The 23,546-nt window shown below is 56.5% G+C and overlaps 1 protein-coding gene across 6 annotated transcripts in view; it reads right to left on the bottom strand.

The window, feature by feature from the left end:
* Positions 1-437: 437 nt before the first annotated feature.
* The window catches only part of AFAP1L2 (actin filament associated protein 1 like 2), a 96,143-nt gene continuing 73,034 nt past the window's right edge, over positions 438-23,546 (bottom strand). For 3 of the 6 annotated variants that reach the window (XM_059173104.1, XM_059173110.1, XM_059173109.1), the window contains exons 5-20: positions 22,254-22,344; positions 19,570-19,653; positions 16,475-16,680; positions 15,152-15,331; positions 12,695-12,784; positions 11,308-11,392; positions 10,446-10,550; positions 8,609-8,820; positions 6,633-6,778; positions 5,640-5,751; positions 4,777-5,016; positions 4,518-4,695; positions 3,823-3,978; positions 2,789-2,982; positions 2,544-2,666; positions 438-1,689 (exon numbers count right to left, since the gene is read on the bottom strand). In XM_059173104.1, coding sequence (XP_059029087.1) covers positions 1,663-1,689; positions 2,544-2,666; positions 2,789-2,982; positions 3,823-3,978; positions 4,518-4,695; positions 4,777-5,016; positions 5,640-5,751; positions 6,633-6,778; positions 8,609-8,820; positions 10,446-10,550; positions 11,308-11,392; positions 12,695-12,784; positions 15,152-15,331; positions 16,475-16,680; positions 19,570-19,653; positions 22,254-22,344 — 2,229 coding nt within the window. In that variant the 3' untranslated portion in view covers positions 438-1,662. The remainder of the gene's footprint in view (positions 1,690-2,543; positions 2,667-2,788; positions 2,983-3,822; positions 3,979-4,517; positions 4,696-4,776; positions 5,017-5,639; positions 5,752-6,632; positions 6,779-8,608; positions 8,821-10,445; positions 10,551-11,307; positions 11,393-12,694; positions 12,785-15,151; positions 15,332-16,474; positions 16,681-19,569; positions 19,654-22,253; positions 22,345-23,546) is intronic. The other 3 variants (XM_059173105.1, XM_059173106.1, XM_059173107.1) reach the window with 3 other exon arrangements.

Raw genomic sequence — 23,546 nt, 5'->3', positions numbered from 1 at the left:
AGATGGTTTTTAAAAATTCTATTTAATTTTGCCTCAGGTTGTCTCTTTATTGTTTCGGTCATTTCAATGAGCCAGATTTTGTCTTGTTTTAAGTAACATTCATGCATGGAACTTTCTTAATTCTTCCTTAGGCAACCCTCCAAGTATTGGTACATTTCTCTTCCCCAACAATTACGTAGGGGTGTGTTTCACTTCTAGGAGGGCGGGGTTCCAGCCCCTTATCTGCAGAAACTGATCACAGGTGTTTCCTTTGTGTTATCCTGGGGAAATCCTCTTCCAGGCTTACCTCTGGGGCGTGAGTTAAGGAGGCTTAAAGTCTCCTGCTAAGATCGCACCTTGCAGTTCTACTAGTTTTTACTGCACATGTTTTGAACTTCAGTGTGTTTTCCCCTTAAGGTCGACGTCTACCAGGCACTGCCCCAAGCCATTCCATGAACTACAAGAAAACCCCAAAATACAGGTAATGTTTTATTAAAAAAAAAAAAATCGAACTCACCACTTGGTAAAGGACACCAAGTGTATATGACAAAGGAAATAAATGCCCTGGGATTAGGAAGACAACAGAAATCGAGAGACCTTTAGTTCTCAGGAACCAGTGTTAGAGAATGCTGATTGACAACCCCCAGAAAGGCGGCAGGAATGGCGGATGAAATGTTTCAATCAGTGTTAAAAACAAACAAAACAAAACACTGCATCAGAAGAAAAGACACAATCAACAGCACTGCCAATTCTAGGAGGAGGACAGTGTCAACCTGAAACAGAATTCACCATGTTTTTCTTGGAAGGCGCCTGGACATTAAGCAGAACTTAAAAGAACTTCTCCCCGAAAAATGGCCCGGCCACAGGACTGCATCTGTAAACACCGGGTGACCTTTCCTCCTACAGTAATGTAAAAAGTCAGACCTTAAAAAGATCCTTCTAAATCTGAAAAAGACACTTTTTGCTGTTCTAAATTACAGGATTATGAACTTCCCCCCCCTATATAATACAGTATCATTTAAAATTTTATTTAAAAGCAATTGATTCAAGCCTGCTTTAGGCTGGAAAAAAGTCCTTTAGTGGGGACAGCCCCTCATCTTGGTCCCAAATATTCTCGCTGTTACTGTTTCTCAAGATGCTTGTCATGGATGGCTTCACACGGGTGGTCGTGATGCTGTTTAAAACCACAGAAGACAGAGTCGGACCTGCTCATGTTGGAGAGAAGTCGAAGCTTGGACGAGAGATGGCAGGAGTTGAGGTCTCCTCGGTCACCCAAGCCACATGACCAGTGGAACAGGGTCCTGCTGCCTTGATTTCTTTTCCACCAAAGTCCCACCATCAGATGCTTTTCCCTACTTAAAAAGCTTGATAAAGCAGTTGATGAAAACATCAAAGAAAAAACACAGAAGACCCCTAAACACAGCAATGTCTTGTTTCCATCCAGTAGCAAGTTAGGTCCCCAGAGAAGCCCTCTATTTTGTTGTTGTATTATTTCCTTTGGCTCTGAAAACGGACAGAGCCTCCTCTGAGCCATGCTCTCCGCCCAGAGGACCACAGTCCTTCCTTTTCCTTCGGAGCAGACTCGCCTCTTGACAGAGTCGCTGCTCTCACGAAGACTTTAATGAAGTAGGATTGTCACCAAGGTCCGTGATGGCAGGAGAGTCTTTCGATGAAGCTTGTCTCCTAACTTGTTCCTTTCTTCTCCCATTCCTAGAGTGCCATTCAAATACCAGCAACCGCCCCCCCCCCCAAAAGAAGAAAGTTAGTTTTCCTCTCTAGCAACCTCCATCTACATAGAAACAGCATGAAGGAGAAATATTTTTCTGAAGCATTGAAGCATTTCAGAATAGAGAGGCCAGTTACGTTTCAACCCTTGTCTGTTTCCGATCTGGGGCACCTGCTAAGAGGATTCGGAGGCCGTGGCCCAGCAGAGCTTGCTGGGACTGCTCTGCCACACGGGCCACAGCAGGGAGGGGGCGGCAGCTCACAGGCTCGCCTGGGCTCGGCAGCCAGTCATTGGTGCTGGGGGGCTTCAGACTCTCTCCAGCAGGCAGGACAGAAACCAGGAGCAGACTTTCCCCCCAAACAAAGGCTGCCCTGGGTCTGTTCTTTACAGTGCAAAGAAGGAAAAGATTGACAACACTTTTCCATCTAGCCCCCAGGGGGAACCCAGGAAGGCCTGTCTATTCACACCCTACCAAGCCTTCACCACCATTTAGCTGGGGGGCTTGAGGCAAATCCTATCACCTTTCTTAACGGCAGAAGGCCTTTAGAATCACTGACTTTCTGATTTGAAAACTGGCCAGTCACAGCCTGTCTCTGAACTTAGGGAATCACCCAGGCCTCTACAGATATTCGAGCGGGGGATGGTTGCAGGATCCGGTTTCCTCGGGTAGACTGGTAAGAACGCTGGAACCCCGGGGCTCACGCCTTTCTGGTTGGCCAGAGCCCTCTCAGAGCTGGTGCCGGAAGCAGGGGAGTGCTACCCGGGCCAGAAGAGGGGGCCCCACTTTAGCGACAGTTTGGCCTGGTGGCCCTGAAGGAGGCTGGGTGTGACTGCTTACCTTGGCTTTCTGGAGGACGGTGCCTTTGCCCGTGACCATGACCGAAAGAGGCCTGTTCTTGAGGGCTGTTGCCGAGTTGACGGGGGTACAGTCTGGGGCAGGGGTGGGGGTGGCGGCTTTGGGCTGTAGCGGGTAAGAGGAGAGCAAGGCCTGAGCGGAGGGCCCGTCATGGGAGCCCCTCCCCCGAGCCCCACTCCAGGCGGTGCTGCAGGCGGCACGGAGGCACCCCGACTCCCGCCACTTACTCGGGGGCTCACGTTCTCCAGGTGTGTGGTGTCCACAGTGGTGCCCAGCGTCACGGGCCCGGCCTCCGCCTTCTTCAGGTTGTCCTTCACCTCCACGATGTTGAGCTCGAGATCCACACGCCTTCTCTCCTCCACCCGGCACTCCTCGTCAATCTCCTTCAGCCTCTGCTCCAGGCTGGCCAGGGCGCCCTTGTCTGGGGGGGTGGAATTCAGCTGGCTGCAGGCAACGGTGCCCCAGCGGGCTGCGGACCACAGCTCTGGCTCCCCCGCACTCAGAGCTGGGTCCTGCGTTAGCATTCTGCAAAGGCTGGTACACACTCTGGGGGAAGAGAGCTCTGCCCTCACCAGAGGGCATGGGTCTGAGGTATAAAACCTTCTGGAAGGTTCTAGAACAAAGAAAGCAGGTGACTCTGGTAGAGGAAGGTGAGGGGGGCATAGTCATGTTCGCGGCTTCCCAAGAATCAGCGGGGTTTGTCCCCAAACCTGCCTCCCACACTTGCGCTTGTGGGTGTGACTCTGCAATGTGAGACAGACTCTGAAAATGCGGCAGGTGTTTCAGGGGTCCCCTAAGAGGCAAGTTTCTTCGAGGAGATGGCTGCCGAGTGACAGGGAAGGATTGGAAGAGGAGCTACAAGGACTCGGACTTCTTTGTACATGTCAGGAAAGGGGACCCGGGCTGGCCGGCAGATGGCCTGTGTCTCAGGCAAAGGCCTCGGAACCACATTTGAAGATGGAACATGTTTAGGTGAAAATAAAACAGTGATGTCTACATGTGTGATTTTGAGACCTCCTCCTCTGACCGGTTTTGTCTGCTATCTACCGTCCTGCTGACAGCAGGTCAGAGGGTCTCCGTACAGAACAGCTGCATTTCAGACAGGACGTGGGGGAGGACAGGGCAGGGGAGCCCCCCGACCCCCGCACTGCAGGCGGACGGGGCCGAGGCTCGTGGGCCGCCCGCAGGGGCACAGATCGGGTTTCTTCCCACGGAGAGCCCAAACCCGCTGCCTGACCTCCCCACCTGGGAGGCCCCTCACCTGTGCATTTTAACATGGTCTCTCTCAGCTCCCGTTTCTCTTTCCGGAGCTGAGCCAGGTGCCCCCGGATTTCTTCCTTCTTCTTCTCCAGCCTCTCCTTCTCCTCCGTGTACCGCTTCACCTCCGCTTCTGTCCTGTTCTTGCCAAGTTTGATCTCTACGGACCCAGAGAAGAGTAGCCCCAGGTCAGCCAGGCTGGGACACAAGGGCCATTCCACCCCCTCCCCCTCCCCCCTGCCCTCGCAGGCTCCGACGCAACCCGAGGCTCTGGCGGTGGCTCAGAGCTGAACACCAGGCCAGCCTGGCAGGGACAGATGAGGAAATCGGGCGCACACTTTCTTTGCTGTGTGACCTTGAGCAGGTCCTTTCACCTCTCTCCACCTCTGCTTCTGCGTCTGAAAGGGCGGGAACTGGACTAACTTCTCCAAGCCATTTCCAGAACGTGCAACTCTTTTTTTTTTTTTTTTTTTTTTTTTTTTAAGATTTTATTTATTTATTTGACAGAGAGAGAGAGATCACAAGTAGGCAGAGAGGCAGGCAGAGAGAGGCGGAAGCAGGCTCCCCGCCGAGCAGAGAGCCCGATGCGGGGCTCGATTCCAGGACCCTGTGATCATGACCTGAGCCGAAGGCAGAGGCTTAACCCACTGAGCCACCCAGGCGCTCCCAGAACATGCAACTCTTATCTAGCTCAGGCACCTGCACTGGCCACCCTCAACCTCTCCTTCACAGGTGGGCTGGCTCCGGCTGGGGTGACGGCCGCCGTGTCGGGGCAGCTTGACGGGAAGGAGATTTTCTGCTGCTCAGTCTGGATTTTGACTGTTGTGGTTCTCAGGGAAGGCTCCTCGGGCTCTGGACTCTCCTGCCGCAGAGTCTGCTTTGGGGGAAACAAACATGGCTCAGCCAGTCCAGGCGTTGTGAAGGCGAGGCTGGCTTTCCTATGTGGGGATGGCCTTACCTGCAGCTCGGGGTTCTCTGGAGACTCTACCAGGGGCTCATCGGGGGCAGGGCCCAGGTCTGCAGGGAGAGTCTCGGCAGGAGGGTCCGGCTGGGGTGGCAGTGGGGACTGGGCCCGAGACTGTGCACCACTGGAACTGTGCAGAAAGGACTTGACAGGTGTGAGGTCCAGGTAGACGCGGTCGGGTGGGGACTCACTCAGAGCATCTGTCCCAGGGGCAGCTTCCTCTGGCGTTTCCACCTGCGGAGGAGAGTCGGGGGGCTGTCACTATCGCCTCTGCCCCCTGCGCTGTGGAGGGGGCGCCAGACCTCCCTCTGGTCCCTGCCCCATTGTTGGGGTTCACAGGGACCCGCCTCCTGGGGAAGCTTCTACTGAGCTGGACTTAAAAGGCCAGGGTTCAAGTCCTGGGTTTACCATCCAGGAGGTGGGAGGCCCAGGACATCGTATTTATTGATCCTGAATCTCATTTCTTCATCTGTAGAGAAGAGACTAGGGCACATCCTTATGGGGGCAGTTAGGATTAAATGGGACGATCCGCAGAAGCCCTCACTACAGCACAGGGTTCGGTGTCCAGTAAACGGGACCTGCCGTCGCTATGACTGCCCACCATCAGTGTGGGCCTCACAGGTTAATGGTGTCACTCTTCCCGACCCCGACACCCCTCCTCCCACCCTCCCACGGCCCAGGCCGGGTCCCCAGGCCAGGGGCAGCGCACACAAGATGGCCTCGTTGCACTAGGTCCCTGCACCCTGCAGGGGACTTGGAATCTGCCCATCTTAGGGACAATCTGCTGGTCTCTGGCATCAAGGTTTGGCAGGAGGAGGACAGGACAGCCCAGGTCGCTGCCCAGCCTGGGGCCTTACCACAGCCGTCAGCTCTGACGTCGCCACGTCATCGTACAGCATCTCTTGACGGTCCTGTCTGGGCAGGCCGTCGATGTAAGTGTTCGGCTCTGAGAACTTTCTCTGCATCAGTCTGGAAGCCCCGGCGAGACACAGCGAGAGGGGGTTGATGGGGGGGGGGGGTGAACGCCACCGGTCTCAAAGATGCATGACGACGCGAGGTGTGGCAGGAGCCGCAGGCCGTGCAGGGGACCTGGGCGCTGGCGTCGACCTCGATTTCAACTCCTGTATTTAGGGATAACTCCTCCCTCTCTTCCCAGGCCCTTCTTACTGGAACTCCCCGTTCTGAATTTCTCTTCCAGGAAAACAAACTTCCTTGCCCCCATCACTGTCCTCTCTAGATCCTACTGCCTTCCCGCCCGGACTCCTCCCTTTTAGGATCTTTTTCCAACCATGAAATCCTTTCTCATGTCTTCATCATCACGATGCCCTTGGGCAGCCCAGCCACATCCCCGTTTTTGGACACAGGAAAACCGATCCCACTGCGGCAGCTCGGCCAGCTTCCCTGACAGCTCCCCAAACCACCCTGATCCAGGAGTGCTTCTCCCAGAGCCCCGTCTGCTTGCCTGGAGAGCAGAAGTACCGACCCTGCTTATTTCAGAGTGGGCCAGGACTTCGGGGGGAAGCCAGGAGAAAGCGTTCCATCGGCCGCAAAGAAAGGGGACGGTCAGGAGAGGCACCAACCTGCCGTAAGGAGCTGGAGAGCGTCCACGCAGGCCGAAGGTGCTGTGCGTCCCCTTACCCCGCCCCACCCCAGGCCTGGCTCAGCTCCTCACTGTCCTCAGGCCCTGTTTCCCACTCCTGGATAGAACAGGGCTGACCCTGGGTTCTCAGCTGCCACCCTGCTCAACTGAACAGGCCACGGGAAGGGGGGTCAGTTGTGAGCCTGGGCCCGTGTCGGGAAGCATGGCTGGGAAGGGAGGGTGTGATGCCACAGGGCCCCTGAACACTCACAGCAGAGAATTTTTGGCCGCACTCACGATACAGGACACCCTGTCGGCATCCACGTAGTCGTAGGTGAATTCTTCCGGGTCTGTCTTGGAGCCTGACTCAGAGAGCAGGAGGCCCAGCCAGTGGCCCATTTCCTCAGAAGACTTGGCCTGGAGGAGACCCAGAGGGACGGCGTGAGCAGAGCCGGAGGGTGCCGTCGGGTGCCCAGCCCTCCCGGCCAGGCCAGCAGCGCCTCCGCCCAGGTGCCCAGGCCTCACTGTCACTGGCTTATCTCGTCCCTGTGCCACCAAACATTTCCTGCTACCATGGATAGCTCGGCGCCCCCCTCAGTGACGCTGTGGACATCTGTCCGAGGACCCACCGTGATTCATAGACGGGGGGGGTCTGGAAGGCCAACGAGCCCCGAGAGCAAGCACTGGAGGGTGACACCTCTATTTTATAAACTACCATGAGGCAGTCTAATCACCCAATCTGTGTAAATACAAGACCAGAACCCTAAGAAATAACAAAATCCAAATTCGTTTTTGTTGACAGTTTCAGTAAAGTCAGTGTCAGGATACAGGGCATGTTCAACACCCGACAGCGGCTCGGCAGCTCTCGTGAACAACGAGGTAAACCCCGGGGAAGCTGGAGCCCGACTTCCTCCAGCGGACTGTGCGGTCGAAGCGAACACAAATGCTGGGGCGCTATTAAAACACCAACACTGCTTCTTGCCTTTTTAATGAGAAAACACTGGGAATCCTACAAAGACTTCGGGTTTACTTGCACGAGGACCAGGAGCCACCCCACTGGCCTGACACGACTCAGCTGAACGGCTGATGCCTCTGTGCTCCTCCCAGAGAGGCTGCTGGGAGCAGGGCTGGACATCGAGCTGCTTGTTGTCCGCCCTTCCCTTTCCAGTGGGCGTTTCCATCTGCTCTGCGTGGGCACCCTTAGCTCCAGCCACCACCCTCTCTGCTCTGGGCAACTGTGGCGGCTCCCTTACCGGTCTCCGTGTGCCCCTTCTGGTGGCCCTTCCATCCCTTTCCCTGCCCAGCAGCTGGAGGAAGCATCTTGCAATCCCAAGCTCAGCATGCCACCATCCCCTGAAGTCCTCCAGGGTGTCCCCTTAACGAAGTCACCCACCGGGTGACTCGTTGAGTAGCATATCACACTCTCTCTAGAAGCCAAGTCCAGTGACTGCACAGCTGTCTCCTTTACCACATTATTATACTGGGTCGGTAGCTGTCAACAGGACAGCTGGATGGGTAGGGCGCTATCAAGCTGGACCCGGGGGTTCTCCTCCAGGAAGCAACTGGGATGTGGAGCTTTTAGCCACCAGAGGGCAGTATCGGAGCACAATTTGGAGAAAGACCCGGGAGAAAGGACCAGGTGAACGGGGGTGAGCCTGGAAGGGTGCTTCCCTGTGTGTCTAGAACTCTGGCTCAGGCCTGCCCCAGCTCAATGCAAGGCATTAGGTCACCTCTTATTTTCGCAATTGTAACATCACATCAAACAGAGGGTGGGGAGTGGGAGAAACCTCATTGTGTCACAAACCTCATTCTTCTCCCAGATAAGCCCTAACAAACAATTGTCTCTACATACAGGGCCCCATCTGGTGATACACAAACCAAATCAAACCCACTGTGAATCCCCAGAAGGTTTTTCAAGCAGCTCAGGGAGTTATAAATAATCCTCCTGCCCCCAGTGCAGGAAGTAGCTCATTGTCCCTTTCCTATAACACAACTGCTCTGAGGTCAGAAAGGGAATGGAAATTTTTTAAAAAATGCAAAGAAGTAAAATGTGAGGGAGTAAAAACAAACAAACAAAAAAACCCCAAACCACGTAGGGCTCTACAGCCTCTCAGATGGTAGGACGGCAGTCCGAGCAGCACAGCCGGCAGCCTGGACGCCCACGCCCGGCCTCGCCCCTGCCCCTGGCCTCCTCCCCACCCCCACCCCGCCACCCCGTCCCCGGCCTCCCCCACAGGCCAGCAGTACCTCCAGCTTGGCCACCTCCTCGCCACGGTGGAGGATGCGGAAGGAGTAGAGGTGGTCAGGGCTCGGGTCCGGGACCACCTCACAGCCCACCAGGCTGAGGGGCTGCTGGGCCACCTTGCTCCGGTTCCGGTCCTGGTAGAAATGCAGGTGACTGTCCCTGACAGAGCACCAGCGTGACTTCCACTGGCTGTTCACCAGCACGTTCAGGTAACCTGTCAGAGAGGGGACAAGCACGTCCATGGCTGCCATTGGGCCTCCCAGGATCTCCCCCAGAATCTCTGTTCCCAGACCTGTCAGGCTTTGCCCGAGCAGCTCTCTCACCTCAAGGAGGCTGGGAATCCAGCCCAGTCTTTGCCCTGCCTGTGTGTACTTGGGCAGACCCCTGGAAAGCAGACTGCACAGCTCTGTTGTGTGGGGGACTACGTCCGGCCTGAGGGGAGGGAGGTGTGCGGTTGGCTAGAGCAGGCTGGCTGGCTATGCTGCAGGACCAGGCTCCCTGGCCTCACACCCTGCTGGCAGAAGCCCTCCCGGCCCCTGGTCACTTGGGCCACGTGCAGGAAGGTCCCCAGCCCAGGTTGCCCCACCACGGGTGCTGTCAGCTCGCTGAGCTCTACAGCCTTAGCCTCCTCAGCGCCCCTGACAGACGGCCCTTTGGTCACCCAGTCACTCAGCCTCAGTCTGCAAATTCCTCTTCCCCTTACCCAGCTCCCTCTCCTCCTCCCAAACTCCGCTAGCCTTGCTTGACCCTCCCTTGGTCCTGCACGTCTGGCTCTGCCTCCCTGTGGAACTCCCAGATCCCAGAATAGTGAGGCCTGCTTCCATGTCAGCCGCCCCCAGCAGACCCTGAGCTTCTCCAGGGCCCAGGGTTCAAAGTCACGCGATGGGTCACGGTGCGTGGCCACGTTCCCACCCACCCAGTGCTGGGCCTACAGTGGGGATCATGAGTTTCTCAGAGCCACACGAATAGCAGCACTGGAGAATTCAAGCCTAGAACCTAGGAATGCTGGCTCACCCAGGCAAGGGCCTCACTTGCCCATCATAGTTCTCTGGACTGAAAACTCTGCGTCAAGAAAGCAGGGAGCACAGAAGGAGGCTTTCCCTAAGACGCTTCCAGCAAGAGCTCCCACCTCTAGAGGCCCGCACAGTCTGAGCCCGGACAGAGGCTCCCTCCGGATATTTTGTGGGACAGGCCTCTGTTTCCTCAAGACAGAATGAGGGGAGTAGAGATGACCTCAGGGAGCCTAGCAGCACCCAGACACACCCTCTGTACCAGCAACGTGGGCTTCTGTCGTCCCCTTAATGGGCCTCACTGTCCCCATGTCTGAGTCCTAGCTCCTGCCCGGGGGCACCATGTCAGCCCGTTCAGCTCCTGCCCAACTGTCGGGGCTCAGGTCCAGGAAGCCCCCTCCAACCTCAGAGCAGGAAAGGTTCTGTCCTCGAGTCCTTACAGCTACTGCAATGACACAGCGTGTGGCTTTGGGGTATGAAGCTGCAGGCTTCATACTGTGTTCCCCCTCTGCCCGGTCCCCATTCCCAGGCGCTGCTTGCTGTGCTCCTTCAAGACCGATCAAATGAATAGAGCTGCCGGAGGAGCACCGGGAGGACCCATCAGGTGCACGAAGGATCCAGCACTGCCGCGAGACCGAGGCTGGTACACATCACGAGCCACCTCCGGGGACGGCAGACAGAGGCAGGAGCTGCAGGGCGGCTTTCCCTAAGATGCTTCCAGCAAGAGCTCCCACCTCTAGAGGCCCGCACAGTCTGAGCCGCCTTCCCGGAGCCAGGATCCCACCCTGGTGGGGAGCCCGCGGGTGCCACAGGCGGCTGCGGGTCTTACTGGATGTCTCGAGGGACCTGTCCGGAGGCTCCAGCGAGGTAGATTTCTTCCTGCCCAGATTCATTAGGTTGCTCAGTTTGAGGCCAGGAGAAGACTTCTTCTTGACTGTCGAGAGGAGAGAAAAAGCTGTCAGCAGGGCCCACAACCCGCTGACGTGCCACGATGAGAAGCAGGAACAGCACGCCCATTCCTGCAGCCTCGGCCCCTCCCTCTTGTGCACACGCACACACATCGGCTCCCCAGACCAGCAGCCACAGACAGAGCCAGGAATCCCTGGTATCACACACTCAAGAAGGGGACACCAACTCATTTTTATTTTTTTTTGGTTAAAGGAAATTTCTATTTTTTAAAAAAAGATTTATTTGAGAAAGAGAGAGGGAGCGAGCGAAATAGCACAGACAGGAAGGGCAGAGGGAGAGGGAGAATCCCAAGCAGATTTCCCACTGAGCAGGGAGCGCCACGCAGGGCTCGATCCCATGACCCTGAGGTCATGACCTGAACCCAGACCATGAGCTGGAGGCTCCACCGACTGAGCCAGCCCGGCGCCCCACACACTGGAGCATCTCCACTGACTGTACTGGCTCTAAGTGACTGGGTCCGGGGTCAGCAAACAAGAAGACACGCAAGACTATTCTAACCACCCCCCCCCCCGGCAATTCATAAAACTTGACCTCAATTTGCTCATCTCCCCCTTTGTCTTGGCTTGATCAGCTGTATTATTATTTCCAAGCAGTTTATACGTTGGAGGCATGTTGCAAGCAGCTGTTAAAACCCATTAGGGCTGAGCCGGACAGCCACGTCTCACAGCCCGGGACGCCAACCCCCCACCCCAGCCGAGGCTGTCGGCCGCAAACGCTGGTACCATCTTTGGCCTCTGGGACCTCGGCGTGGCCTTCTATGGAGCTTCCATATTCCGGGGCTGACAGGTACTTCTCCGTTACATCTAGCTGCGGAAGAGAGGGAGACAAGTGGGTGACCTTGTCTGGGAACGGTTACCTCAGGGATCACAACGTCCGGGAAACTCAGAGCGTTCAGATGTAGGCCGGGGGTCACTGCAAAGTCCAGGTTCCTCATGGCCCATCAGCCAGGCTTCCCTCAGGCTCTCTGGGCGACCTGGCTTTGCCTTCCCTTTCCCAGCCCCATCCTGGAGACGACCCTCTTCTTTGGGCCACCACGCATCCGAGTACGCAAGTTCTCAAGATGCCTGCTCAGCCTGCTGGGAGAGCAACCCTGTGGCCAGCCTGGGGGAGGCGGTGCTTAGAGTTCTCATCTGTATTGGAGCTGACCACCGGGCTGGGAATCACCCAGGCATGAGGGCCGCTTTCAAGAACAGACGGCACGATGCACACATCAGGCTCCCGAGAAAGGCCTGCTTGTCTACACAGGGGCACACCAAGGTTGGAGCCCTGGCTGGAACACTCTCCATCCAGACCAGGTGCCCCACTTATAAGCCCTTCTGGGCCCTGCTGTGCATGTATTTAAATAGGGATAATATTCCCGTCTACACCCCCAGGGCTGTTAGGGTACTTAGGAGTTTCTAGAAGGGCGTGGTGGCTGCTGTTAGAAGGTGAAGCACTCAGAGCGTTCCAACTTAGCTTTTCTCAGAAAACAACTTCGCCCAGACCTCTGGGAAGCAGGCAGAGGGACTCCCAGTCAACAGGCTTGGGCTGAGGCAGAGCCTCAAGGACAGCTAGACCCAGGCAGGAAACACTCCGTGAGGGAGGACCTGTGCCTTCCGGACTCCCTGCTTGAGACATCTTGGGACCCTCTGCCTTCTTCCCTGCCAGGGCTGGGGGTACCAGGGTGAGGCCCAGGGACACTCTGCTCTGTGCACTCCCAGGCTTCAGAGTACCCGTTTACAGATACCTGGGACCTGGAATGTGAAGCCATAGGTGACAGTCCCCCTTTCCACGAGCACCCGGCCCCCCAGCTCCAGGCAAATGAGCAACAGAGCCCTTTAGTTGGAATCAACGTGGGGACAGTTCTCCCAGCCCTGAAGCTTGACCAGGAGTCAGTGCAAAAGAAAGGCCTCCTACCATGAATTTCTCTGTGTAAGAATGGGGGGCATGCTGACCTCGGCTCAATAAAGCTTCCTGCAGCCAAGCAAGAGTATCAAAGTCAGCTTTTCTGCCTGAAGCTACTGGCTTTATCCAACCTTTGTACGTCTCTTACTCACGGGGCTGGTGCAATCTAATTTTTACAGAGAAGGCAGAGAATTGAACTCTCTTCCAGGCAGGATAGAGGCTTACTTTCTGACAGTTCAGACGCTGGACATCTGGGCTGTACTGGTTTCCGTCGGACGCTCCTTCTACAGGCAGGCCACTCACCTCCTGGATGACCTGAAGGGAGACGGAAGCCATCCGCGGAGGTCTTTCAGCCTGAACCACAGCCAGACCTTGTGACAGCCCCTCGGTGTCAGGGCACACGGTGGAGGAGAGGAGACGGCCGCTTGCCGAGGAACAGTGACTCTCCCTCGCCCCCGCAGCACCTGGCTGGGGACTGGGCAGGCTGCTGGGGGGAGGCTTGTTCCCTTGGCCCCCTCTCCTACAGACCCCCACATGTTCTGGGGCTGCGCAGGGCGGGGCTGGGGGGATGCTTTACAGCAAAGCTGGAAGATGGCCGGAGCTGCCAGCCCTCAGCTCTGCGAGGCCCCTCCGTGCCCTCATCCTGGGGCGGGGAAGGCTGCTCAGCTGTGGGTATGATAAAGACAGCATTTGCCAAAGCCTCCCCCCCCCCCCCCGCCCAAGCTTTTTGGGGTCGTGGAGTCTGCTGCAGAGATCCTCCTGCTGCTTAGGAGGCGGGACTTCTAATGGCCACCTGGGGCCTGTCACAGTCCGCCCCACCCTACTCCAGGAAGAGCCTTTTCTCCGGCACCCAGGGGCCTGGGCTGGGGGCCCACGGGTCAGAGGATGCTCTGGCCACACTGGGCAGAGGGTAACCACCTTGGGCAGCCACACACACACACATGCACACACACACACACATCCGGAGCCCGCTGGATTCAACAAGAGCTCTTTCACAGACCCTCCTTCTTCAGTCTCTGCTTAGAGCACTTTGTGGAAACAAGTTCCAAAGTCGAAAGCCAAAGAAGCGAAGAAGAATGGCTACGGGGCTGGGGAAACAGAGGGCAGGGCTCACTTCGTAGACAGACTCCAGGTCCGGACCCCGGGCCACGCAACGGGGTGCTGCGGGAAGACCACAGTCAGCCCACCAGCTGCGTGACCCCGGGGCCGCGGCTGCGGTCACCCCCTGGGGCCACACCTGCACCGGGGGCGGCTGTGGGGACTCGCATATGAGCCAGGGCCCGGAAATGCCAACACCCTCGGTGGGGGAAGCATGTGAAACCTGGAAACCTCAAAGGCTTGAGGGCTTCTCTGGGAGAGTCCTGCCTGTGCTTTCTGGTCCCGGAGCCCTTGTCCCATACTCCGCGGTTCCCACCCACGGCCATCCACCTGTCCTGCCCTGTGGGCGCAGGCGTGATTATGCAGCGCTGGGACCCGGAGGCCAGGGAAGGTAGGTGGGTTCAATAAAACAGACACGGGTAGGTGGTTGCGAGCCGTCATACAGGCACATCAGCCCTGCCAAACCACAGGAGGGGGCAAGTCCTGGGAGTCAGGACTTTGCAGCCGGGCCTGCCTCTGTGCTCATCTGACCAGGGAGGAAGGTACGGCCAGCCCAGCAGCTGTACCTTCTGAAAGCGGCAGCAGGGGGTCTCAGCAAGAGGGCGTGTGAGTTGGGGAGGGAGAAGACTGAGGGGTCAGAGGAAGGAGAGGAAGGTCTGAGCATCAGAGGAGCAGCCCTGGGAACTGGGAGCAGGAGGGGGGGTGGTGTGTGTGTGTGTGTGTGTGTGTACAGGTGCCTGCAGGTGTCTGTCCCTCTACAAGTGCATGTGCGTGTGAGTGCACACAAGTACTTGTGTGTGTGCACCCGCAGACAGGGCTAGACAGCAGATCCAGAGCCGTGATGAGAAGGGGGCAGCAGGAACCAAGGAAGGAAGGGAACTCTCTGGCTCAGTCTGGCTTCACCAGGGGTCCTGCTGGCTTTGGACATCCCTCTGCAACCGGGAGCCCCTTCCTGGTGCCAACCTTATACCTTCCAGAATGGTCAAGCTTCTCTTTAACATGGGGCACACCAGGCTTCATCATCGCTGGGGCCGTACTGTGTACCTGCGGGCCGACCCGACCGTCTGCACGGGGGATGGTAGGACACACAGGGCTGCGGTCTGACAGTCGTGGGTTTGAAACCCGAGGTTGCCACTCCCTTGCCAGGTGACCTTGATGGGTCAACTCTGAGCTTTAATCAGCACCCCTGTGAAACGGTGCTGTTGACACGGGGAGGCTAGCCCCCGTGAGGTCAGATGAGTTGCGTTGGCGACAAGGGCATGGCCGGTGGTAAGTGCTTTACAAGTGACTCTGTCATCTAGTCACCTTTCCCAAGGAGGCTGGCGATGCCTCTCCAGCAGCCAAAGGGCAAAGGAGTCTCGGGGAGAGCCCAAGGCCGGGCTTAGCAGCAGAGTGCTGTGCCCTTTCGTTAGGCCTGACTGCTACCACTGAGAACACAGGTGCCCTGAGAGTCTGAAGGCCCGGAGATCCTTTGCCCTTGCCGGGTCATCTCTTTTAGAAAAAGCCAGGGCACCAGAACAAGGAGCGCCCGGGAGCCCCAAGGGGAGCAGGCATGTGTCCCCGCCAGCCTGGGGCCACCCTCACCCTAAGCCACTGCTCCGCTTGGTCCCTGCTCTGCAGGCCTAGCACAATCACGTCGGCGTTCATGGGCGTGATCTTCAGCTTGTGCTCCTTCTTCCGCACTTGCTTCTCCTTGTGGATGACGCTGCTGCCCAGCAAGTTCACGTCCAGCTGCGGGCTGTGGTCCTTGGAGGATTTGTAGCACTAAAAGGAAAGAGAGATGCTGTGCCGCTCTCCGAGGGGCACCAGGCCTGGGCGGGTCCTGCAGAGGGGGGCCTGTGGCACAGCGGGACCCCCCAAGCCCTGGGCTCTCCCCAGTCAAACCAAAGGGGCAGAAACATGGTCCTCAGTATCAGTAGCTCTTGTCCTTGGCGTCCAAGTGACCAGGCAGATCGTCCCCTGTCCCTCATGCCTCTTCCTTGCCAGCTTCGCCCAGGGATGCCTGCGCACCCTGCTTACCCAGGCTGCTCTGAGGTCCCTGCAGGCCTCGGCGAGCTGCAGGAAGTGGTCCCCAGCAGCGCACTCCCATACCTGCAGGCTGAACTCACTCTTCCTACTTCCCCACCTGTCCGCCTTTCTCACTTACCACCCCAGGAAAGGGTGCGTCGGGAACAAACCCCAAGCTGCTTAGTTAGGAAAATGATTTGCAGCAAAAAAGAAAGGGACTCGCTTCCCCTCCCGGACAAAACACTTTGCCCCTGTCTGTCACAGGACTGCGGAACAGGATTCTCAGAAAGAACGTTCGCGCCGAGCACAGCGTGACGTGACCCGAGAAGAAAGTGTGATCGTAATGACTCCAAGGCACTTCAAATGAGGACATAAAAGTGAATTGTAATTTAGAAAAACAGTTAACAGGGCTGTGGTCAGAGCGCTATCTTCCAATTCCTTTAGGGGTTTGAGTTATAATCAGTGTCTCAAAATACCATGACTTCTGAGACAATGCCTCTGATTCTAACATTGTGACAGGTAAATGCGGCGGCCAGAACCAGGGTAGGGAGAGCCCTGACCAGGCAGCAGGCTCTGCCCCAAACGGCCAGGGGTCAGCATGTGAGGAAGAATGAGCCCTCAGACCAGGGGACGAGATTCCCAGAAACCGCATCTATGTGACAGAACTGGGGGCAGGGGATGGTGGTCCCAGCCCCCCGCAGAGACCTATGAAAACCAGGAGACTTTCTTAGTTAAGAAGCAGCACACTCATCCAGTCACAGGATGTTTGGCACAGCGTTTCAGGTTAGGGAGGGGAGAAAGCCTCAAGATAGAAACGGCTCCAGCCACCTGGTATCGGGGTCCATCTCCCCAACTCCCCCCAAAGAGAAAAGATGGGAACACGACAGGAGCCCAACTGACCAGGAGCCTGGTGTCCTTGATGACGCAGAGCTGCTTGGCCCACTGCCCCAGCCACTTCTTACGCCACAGGAAGGCACAGATGCGGGCGTCACGCATCAGCTCGATGCTGGCCTCCGGCGAGGGCCACTGGTGGGGGGCCGACTTGCCCTTGCTGTTTTCCTCTTCATCATAGGACTCATAGGAGCTGCTCACCGCCTCTCCATCCTCTGCAAGGAAGACCCACGCGGTCAGGACCCCACCGGGCAGGGGACCTTGGTCTAGGGAGAAGGGCAGGAGACAGGGGCAGCCAGGGGCCTCCAGGCCACATGGCCCCTGCCTCTCTGTGCCTTTGAACCAGACTGACAGCCACCAGCCACAGACCGGGGCAGGCCCGGCTCCCAAGCCTCCTCGGTGAACCTTCTTGGATGCGGCTTCTGGCCACAGACACAAATCACCCAAACCAGGAGTGCTTCCCTTTTCCTCCTCAAATCTCATCCCAGGTTCCACAGAAATTTCAGACACGATGAGGTACACAGGCGACTGTCCACACTGGACAAGGCCAGTCCCACCTGGGGCAGTGGGGGGCAGTGGGCGGAGCCTGGCTCCCGGGGGTGGGGGGTGCCCAGAGGAAGGGGCCATCTTCTGAGCCCAAGATGGGCACATGGTAGGCCTCCCAGTGTGGCCAGCTCCATCCCCGGTTTTGTCCCCGGGGAGGGGCTGCAGTTTCTTCAGGTGAGATAAACCACAGCAGGAAATGGCTCTGGGGCGAAAGTGGCCATCCCTCTTGGTCACAGACCTTTTCCCAACCCACTCCTCTCGCTCTCCCACCCCTGCACACCTCCCAGCACAGACAGCCCCTTCTGGTTTCTACCTCCGGCCCCTCCTCCACCCCCAGCAACCCACCAACCCCAGGCGTTTGTTCTGTCCAAGAGGATCCCAGAGCCCATCAGGCGTGAACTGTGTTCTGTTGTCTGCATGCCTCCTGTGCCTCAGTTTCTCTTCCCTCCCACCCCTCCATGGCACCCTGCAAGAGTCGCTCTGTTCTCCAGGCCTCGTTCTGCTGTTTAGGGCCAACCAAAACAAGGCGAAGAAAAAAATAAATCAGTAAAACCCCGAAAAGCAGGACATGGAGAAAAGAGAACCTAGGGATCCCTGGTCTACACCCCTGGCTCAACACAGGAATCCTGGCTGTGGGAACCTTGCTGCTGCACCAGCCTCTGTTTGAATTCCCTCGGGATGGAGAGCTCACTACCTCCTGATCACTGGCTACCTCCTTCTATGACCAGGTAGCTCTAACAGAAAGTCCGGCCGCCATCCACTTCCCTGTGACATCCACAGACTTGTTCCATCCCCTGAGTCAGGGTGAACGAGCCTTCTCTATCCTTCCCTCCGACCCCCTTCAGAAAAAAGTCAGCTCCTGGGCCCTCACACTTCCCTTCTGCAGAAGCCCCTTCTCTCTGCACTGGGAAAATGACCACATTTAACTTAGAATATAGAATATAGAATATAGAATATATAGAATATAGAAAACCAGAAGGAGGCGGCTGCCGTGGTCAGTCCAGCTCCAGGGCCAATGAAGGTGTTTCACTATTTGTAACAGTAACACTTCCCATATTTTAGTATCAGCTTTGGCAGCAGTGTGGTGCCACTCCCCTTCACAGCCTCACAGAAAAGTTGCACAAGCTCCTGATCTCACGCCCATGAAACGAGCAAAGATGGGGAGGAGAGATGTACCCAACGGGGGACCCAAACTCTCCCGCTGCTCGGAGTATTGGAAATGCACATGAGCCTCTCAGAAAACACGGCGGCAGCGCGTTGCAGCGAGAGCTGTAAACACACCCCTACCCTTGACCCAGGAACCCCAGTCCTGGGAGTCCATCCTAGGAAACCGGGGTGGGGGGGAGGGGGTGTACATGCATCCAGATGTTCATTCCAGGGCCATTCACAGTCATCCCGGATGGCGGGATGCATGCACTTCGGGGCAGGCCAAGCCACCAAGATTGCCGGGAGCTCTGACCGCTGGTGTGCAGCTCGGTAAGGAGGATGGGGAGGGACGAGGCACGATTAAAATTCCCTGTGCGGGGGCGCCTGGGTGACTCAGTGGCTTAAAGCCTCTGCCTTCGGCTCAGGTCATGGTCTCAGGGTCCTGGGATTGAGCCCCACATAGGGCTCTCTGCTCAGCAGGGAGTCTGCTTCTCTTCCTCTCTCTCTCTCTGCCTGCATCTCTGCCTACTTGTGATCTCTGTCTGTCAAATAAATAAATAAAATCTTAAAAAAAAAAAAAAATTCCCTGTGCGGACAGATCGGTGCTGAGAGGCAGCAGGACAACCTCAAGTAGAGCTGATCTGATCCAGTGCTGGGAGCCAGGGGATTTTATTAAAAAACAAAGTCCTCCTTGTCCATATGGTATTATCTATTCACTAAGGGAAATCAGAAGAACAAGGCAATGTCATCGGGATGCTTCTCTTCATAACAAAAAATTAATAGAGAGAGGTCGCAGAGTTTAGCAGGAAGACGTTGACCAAACCCCACCACTGTTGGTGCTTCTGGGGATGGCCCAGGCATCCGTGGAAAATTCTAACACCAGCCCATCCACCTCTAGGGGGTTGTGGGGAAGCTGGGAAGAAATGGCCAATCCCAGTAACCTCAAGCCACTTGGAGTACCTTCGGGGACACTTGGGCAAAGGTACTGTCAGTTTCTTATTTATCTCTAAGAGCGATCATAGTAGGGCCGTGAAAGCCAGAGAGATACGTGGCTTCCAGGGGTCCAGGATGAAGAGGAGGCTTCACGTAATTCCATCCCCTTTCTGCATCCCTGGGTGGGACCCCCCGCCCCATGTTCTGCTGGTGGTCTTTGGGAACAGAGGGCAGAACCACCACGCAGCCCTCTGGTCCTGCACCCGTGTGGGCATCACGCCTTCGGATGCCGCCAGCAGAGGTCTGTGGAAGGTGGAGCAACCTCTCCTTCTGGAAGGGCAAGACGCGTGTGCACATGCAGGACCCATGCACAAGGCTGGGGAGAGGTCAGAGGCCACCCCCGGGCATGCATCCCATCTCCAAGAGCCAGGCAGCAGGCACAGAGTCACAGGCATTCCAGCTCTGGGGACAAACAGTACCCAAGGTGATCGTGGCGTAAATGACTCCCTCAGGCACCTGCACCCATCTGGGGACTCCAGTGGGGGAAAATCCGCCAGAGTGACCTGTGTGAGATCCAGAAGCACAGAGAAAGGCGAGATGGAGAGAGACAAGGTGAAGAGAGGGACAGACCCAAGCGCAGAGAGAGACACAGAGGAACCCAGATGTGACCACATGGCTGCCTGTCCCCCGGAAGCGAGGACTTTCCCACCAGAGGTGTGGGCTTCTCGGGACCGGCCCAGCTGGTTCATTTCCCAGCCCCCACCCCTCCAGAGATGACCAGTAACGACTGCAGTCACCAGTGCAATGTGGATAAAAGTCACTTCAGACTGGTACTTTTAAGAAGCACGCAAGGGTTCTCCGCTCGCTCTCTGAAGAGGATGCTGTGGCCTTCGAGGGTGGCCGAGCCCACACCATTAGGAGCCTAAGCTTCCCACTGACCAGTAATACCCATACTGAACTGCTCACGAGAAAGAGATTCGTGTCGTGTAACTATGCACTGGGAGGGGGGTTATTTGTTCCAGGAGCTGCCACGAGCGCAGCACGAGACATCACAGCCAAGCAGCTGACCTTTCACACACGTGGGACTGGCCCTCCCCTCTGCACGGGCCGTCAGGGTGCGGACTCAACTTGCACTTGGAGAGAGGAGCCTGGCCCTTGAGAGCAGTGTGGGGACAAGCAGCTGGGCAGCTGGTCTCCTGTGGGAAGTCTACACATCGCTGGTGGCCGAAGGCCATTCCTCCTGCCGTGACCAGCTCCAGCAGCTGGCGGGGGATGGGGTTGGGGGCGGGCAGGGGACACACAGGAACTAAGGGCAGGCCGGCGGATAACATGGGTGAAGCCCTCCCTTGGTGGCCTGTGTGACCAAGTCTCTCCAAGTCATCCTCGGTCCTTGTCCTCGCAGAACAGGAAAGACAACTGATGGCTCACTACCCAACTCCTCACAGGGACACCCCAGTCCCAGCTAAAAGCAACATGAATTCACGTCCGGGACAAATGCCGAGAAGCTTGAGTCCACTTGTTTACGATGGGATGAAGTGTCTGCTCCACAAACAGGCCCCCAGGAGTGTCTGGGGTGCAGGCCCGAGCTGGCTCCGGCCACACCCGGGAGAGCAGGGTTTAAGACGCATGGAGGTACCCGCCGTGCTGAGTCACAGCTTCCGCCTTCCAGAGGCATCCAGACAGCAGCGCCACACCCTCACCTTGGTCTGAAATCACGGCCCCGTCGGGGACTCGGCAACATCCCACACACTCAGTGGGTTCAAGCGAAGCGAGGTCTGGCCACAAAGCTGGCCTTCCAGAATAAAATAACCTCACTCCAAACAGGTCCTCACCTCCCACACAGTTCCTGGGACTGGAGCAGTAGGTAAAGTGTGAAGAAAGAAGGATCTGACGTGGCTGCAAGGGTCGGGTCCCCTGTGATCTCTGGTCCTGCTCTTTACGGAGCTGGCAGCGCCCCTGCCCGGCCAAGCTTGTTCCTATACCGCGGACCCTCGCCTCTCACATCGGCAAACTGCTTTATACTTTCAAAGACCTTTCACTCTACAAGGAAGGAAGCTGACTGAGGTGAGAAGGGCAGAGTGAGGGGACCAGAGTCCAGCTGCTTGCGTGCACAGGCCACAACACACTCTCCCAGAATTTGTGGGGCCTTTCTGTCCTATTGAATCCCTACCCCAAGAGCAGTTCTGATCTCACTTGCCCAGGCTGAGCACCACTGGCCGAAGACAGAGGGGTCCAGCGTGAGCCCTGTCCCTGTGGTACAGGGGTCAGTCACTAAGGAACCTCCCCGTGGCTTGCACTCTCGTCAGAAAGAAGCCAAAGTCCTTCCTGTGGCCTGTGGCTGACCCCTTGGTCCCCAACCTCCGTCTCTCCCCTCGCTCTGGTCCCACTGGCCTCCTTGCTGCTCCCGAAGAACGCCGAGAGCCCTCCTGCTTCAGGAGCTCTGCAAGTGCTGTGCAGTCTAGAAAGTTCTTCCAGCAGGTCTCTGGCCTCGCCCATGGCCCACTTCATTCAGGAATCAGCTCAAGGTCATGCTACCAGAGAGCCCCTCCCTACCTCAGAGAACACCCTCTCCCACCTTAACCAGGCCCTGTGTTTTCCATCCTAACACTGTATTACCCATCCCCTGACACAGCCTAGGTTTACCTGTTGTCTGTCTCTCCTCACAGAATCTAAACGCTGGGACTCTGGGCGCTCCTGAGCTCTCCTGAGCTTTCCTGAGTTCCTGACTCCTAGAAGCACGCATGGCAGACAGAGTGAGCATGGTTAACTATGAGTCCAATGAAAGCCACCCTGGAACGGGCTCTGACTCAGCCTGACCACACTCCCTTTGCTTCCAAGCACCCCTGGGCCAACACGCCTCTCCTCCATCTCATTTCTGTGCTGAATCCAGCTCTGTTCGAGTGTCCGGGCAGGAAGAGCGAAAGGATCAGACACAGTAAAGCAGCTGACTGTGGGCCATCCCAAGCCCCTTCTTACAGGCAGGCCTGGGTCTGCGATGCCGCTCAGCTCTCCACAGAGCAGAGGGCCAAGGCTCTGCGGCCAGTTCTCAACTCCAGCCAGACTCTCTGGAAAGGGCAGCCCAGGCCTCCCTCTGTGTCCAGCACTGGCGTCTGTGCAAGAAGCGGTCGCCCCCTCCAAGCCCCAGCCCTGGCCCAGGGTGTACCATTGAGGGATGCGTCGTACGGCTCAGCCTCTTCATAGTAACCCTCTGGAGACTCGATCTTTGGGATGGAGAGCTGTTTCCGCTCTGGAATCTGTGGAATGAACAAATAAACATTTTCAGATATGATACACTGGGAACGACTTGGCATTAACCCTTTGGGTGGAAGGAGGGAGTCTAGAAGCAAATAAAAAAAAAAAAAAAGATGCCCAGTCGGGAGGGAGACCGTGGAATGCCACGGCTCCCATCAGTCACCACGTCCACGGGTTTGCTTCCAGTGAAGGGCCTTGCACGTGGTGCTTAACCTTGCCGAGTCTCAGCATTCTCCTCTGCAAAATGAGATTGAAATCCCCCCAACACGCACACAAAACAGCGTTGTGTCCATGATGCGGAATCCCCATAAAGGTCCAGATGGTTTTAGGCTGTTATGGCTTCTAAGTACCATATACTTCCTAAATGACAAGGGCTAATGAAATGCACATGGAGGGAGAGGACCAGGGCTCTAAACCCTAAATTTTTACAGTAATTCAATCATTCAGTCAGCAAACACCGGACGGCTCCCGCACCCCAGCTGTGAGGGACACATCCAGATGTTGAAGGGTCAGTCCTGGGGGACAGTCAACTAGATAGTGGGTGTTCAAGGCCTCCAACCTAGTGCACTGTGAGTCATGTTCTAGGAAATAAGGTCAAAGTTCTGCAGGAACCCGCAGGATGTGGGGGAACATTCACCATCTAGAGGACACGATCTTTGAGCGGAGTCTCGAAGATAACCCTGAGGTTCTTACGGGGTCTAGGGATGAATGAGCACAATTTGAGAAGAAAAAAGAATATACACAGGCATGTAGAAACAGAGAGCATGAAATCCTCCATTGGACCATGAAACTCATCTTAGGAGTCACAGCAGGGGAGAAGAGAGGAAGTAAATTATTACATAAGTGTTACTATATGCCGGTCATAAAGGTACAAGGATCCATCCCCACCAGTCTCTGACGTCTCCCTGAATCACGTGAGCCCTCAGGAGGGCTAAGGGAATATTCATAATGAGAGAACAGAAATGGAAAAGTTTTCAGTGCATTCCTACTTCTGGTTTTGGGGAGTCCTTATGCTGGGAAGGGGGGCTTCAAGTGAAAGTGGTAGGGGGCGTGGAGAAGACGGAAGGAAGGCAGCCAATGGGAAGACCCCACGGGGCCCTGGGCTCAGAGGGACCTCTGGGTCTTGAAGGATTCCCTGCCCTACTGGCAGGAGAAAGGGAGGATCCAGAAACCCCAGCCTCTGAAAATGAGTTTCTTTGAGGGA

Source organism: Mustela lutreola, chromosome 4 (assembly GCF_030435805.1).
Source record: "Mustela lutreola isolate mMusLut2 chromosome 4, mMusLut2.pri, whole genome shotgun sequence".
Taxonomy (NCBI): domain Eukaryota; kingdom Metazoa; phylum Chordata; class Mammalia; order Carnivora; family Mustelidae; genus Mustela; species Mustela lutreola.
Note: the sequence above shows the minus strand (reverse complement) of the source record. Positions and strands in the feature narration are given on the sequence as shown.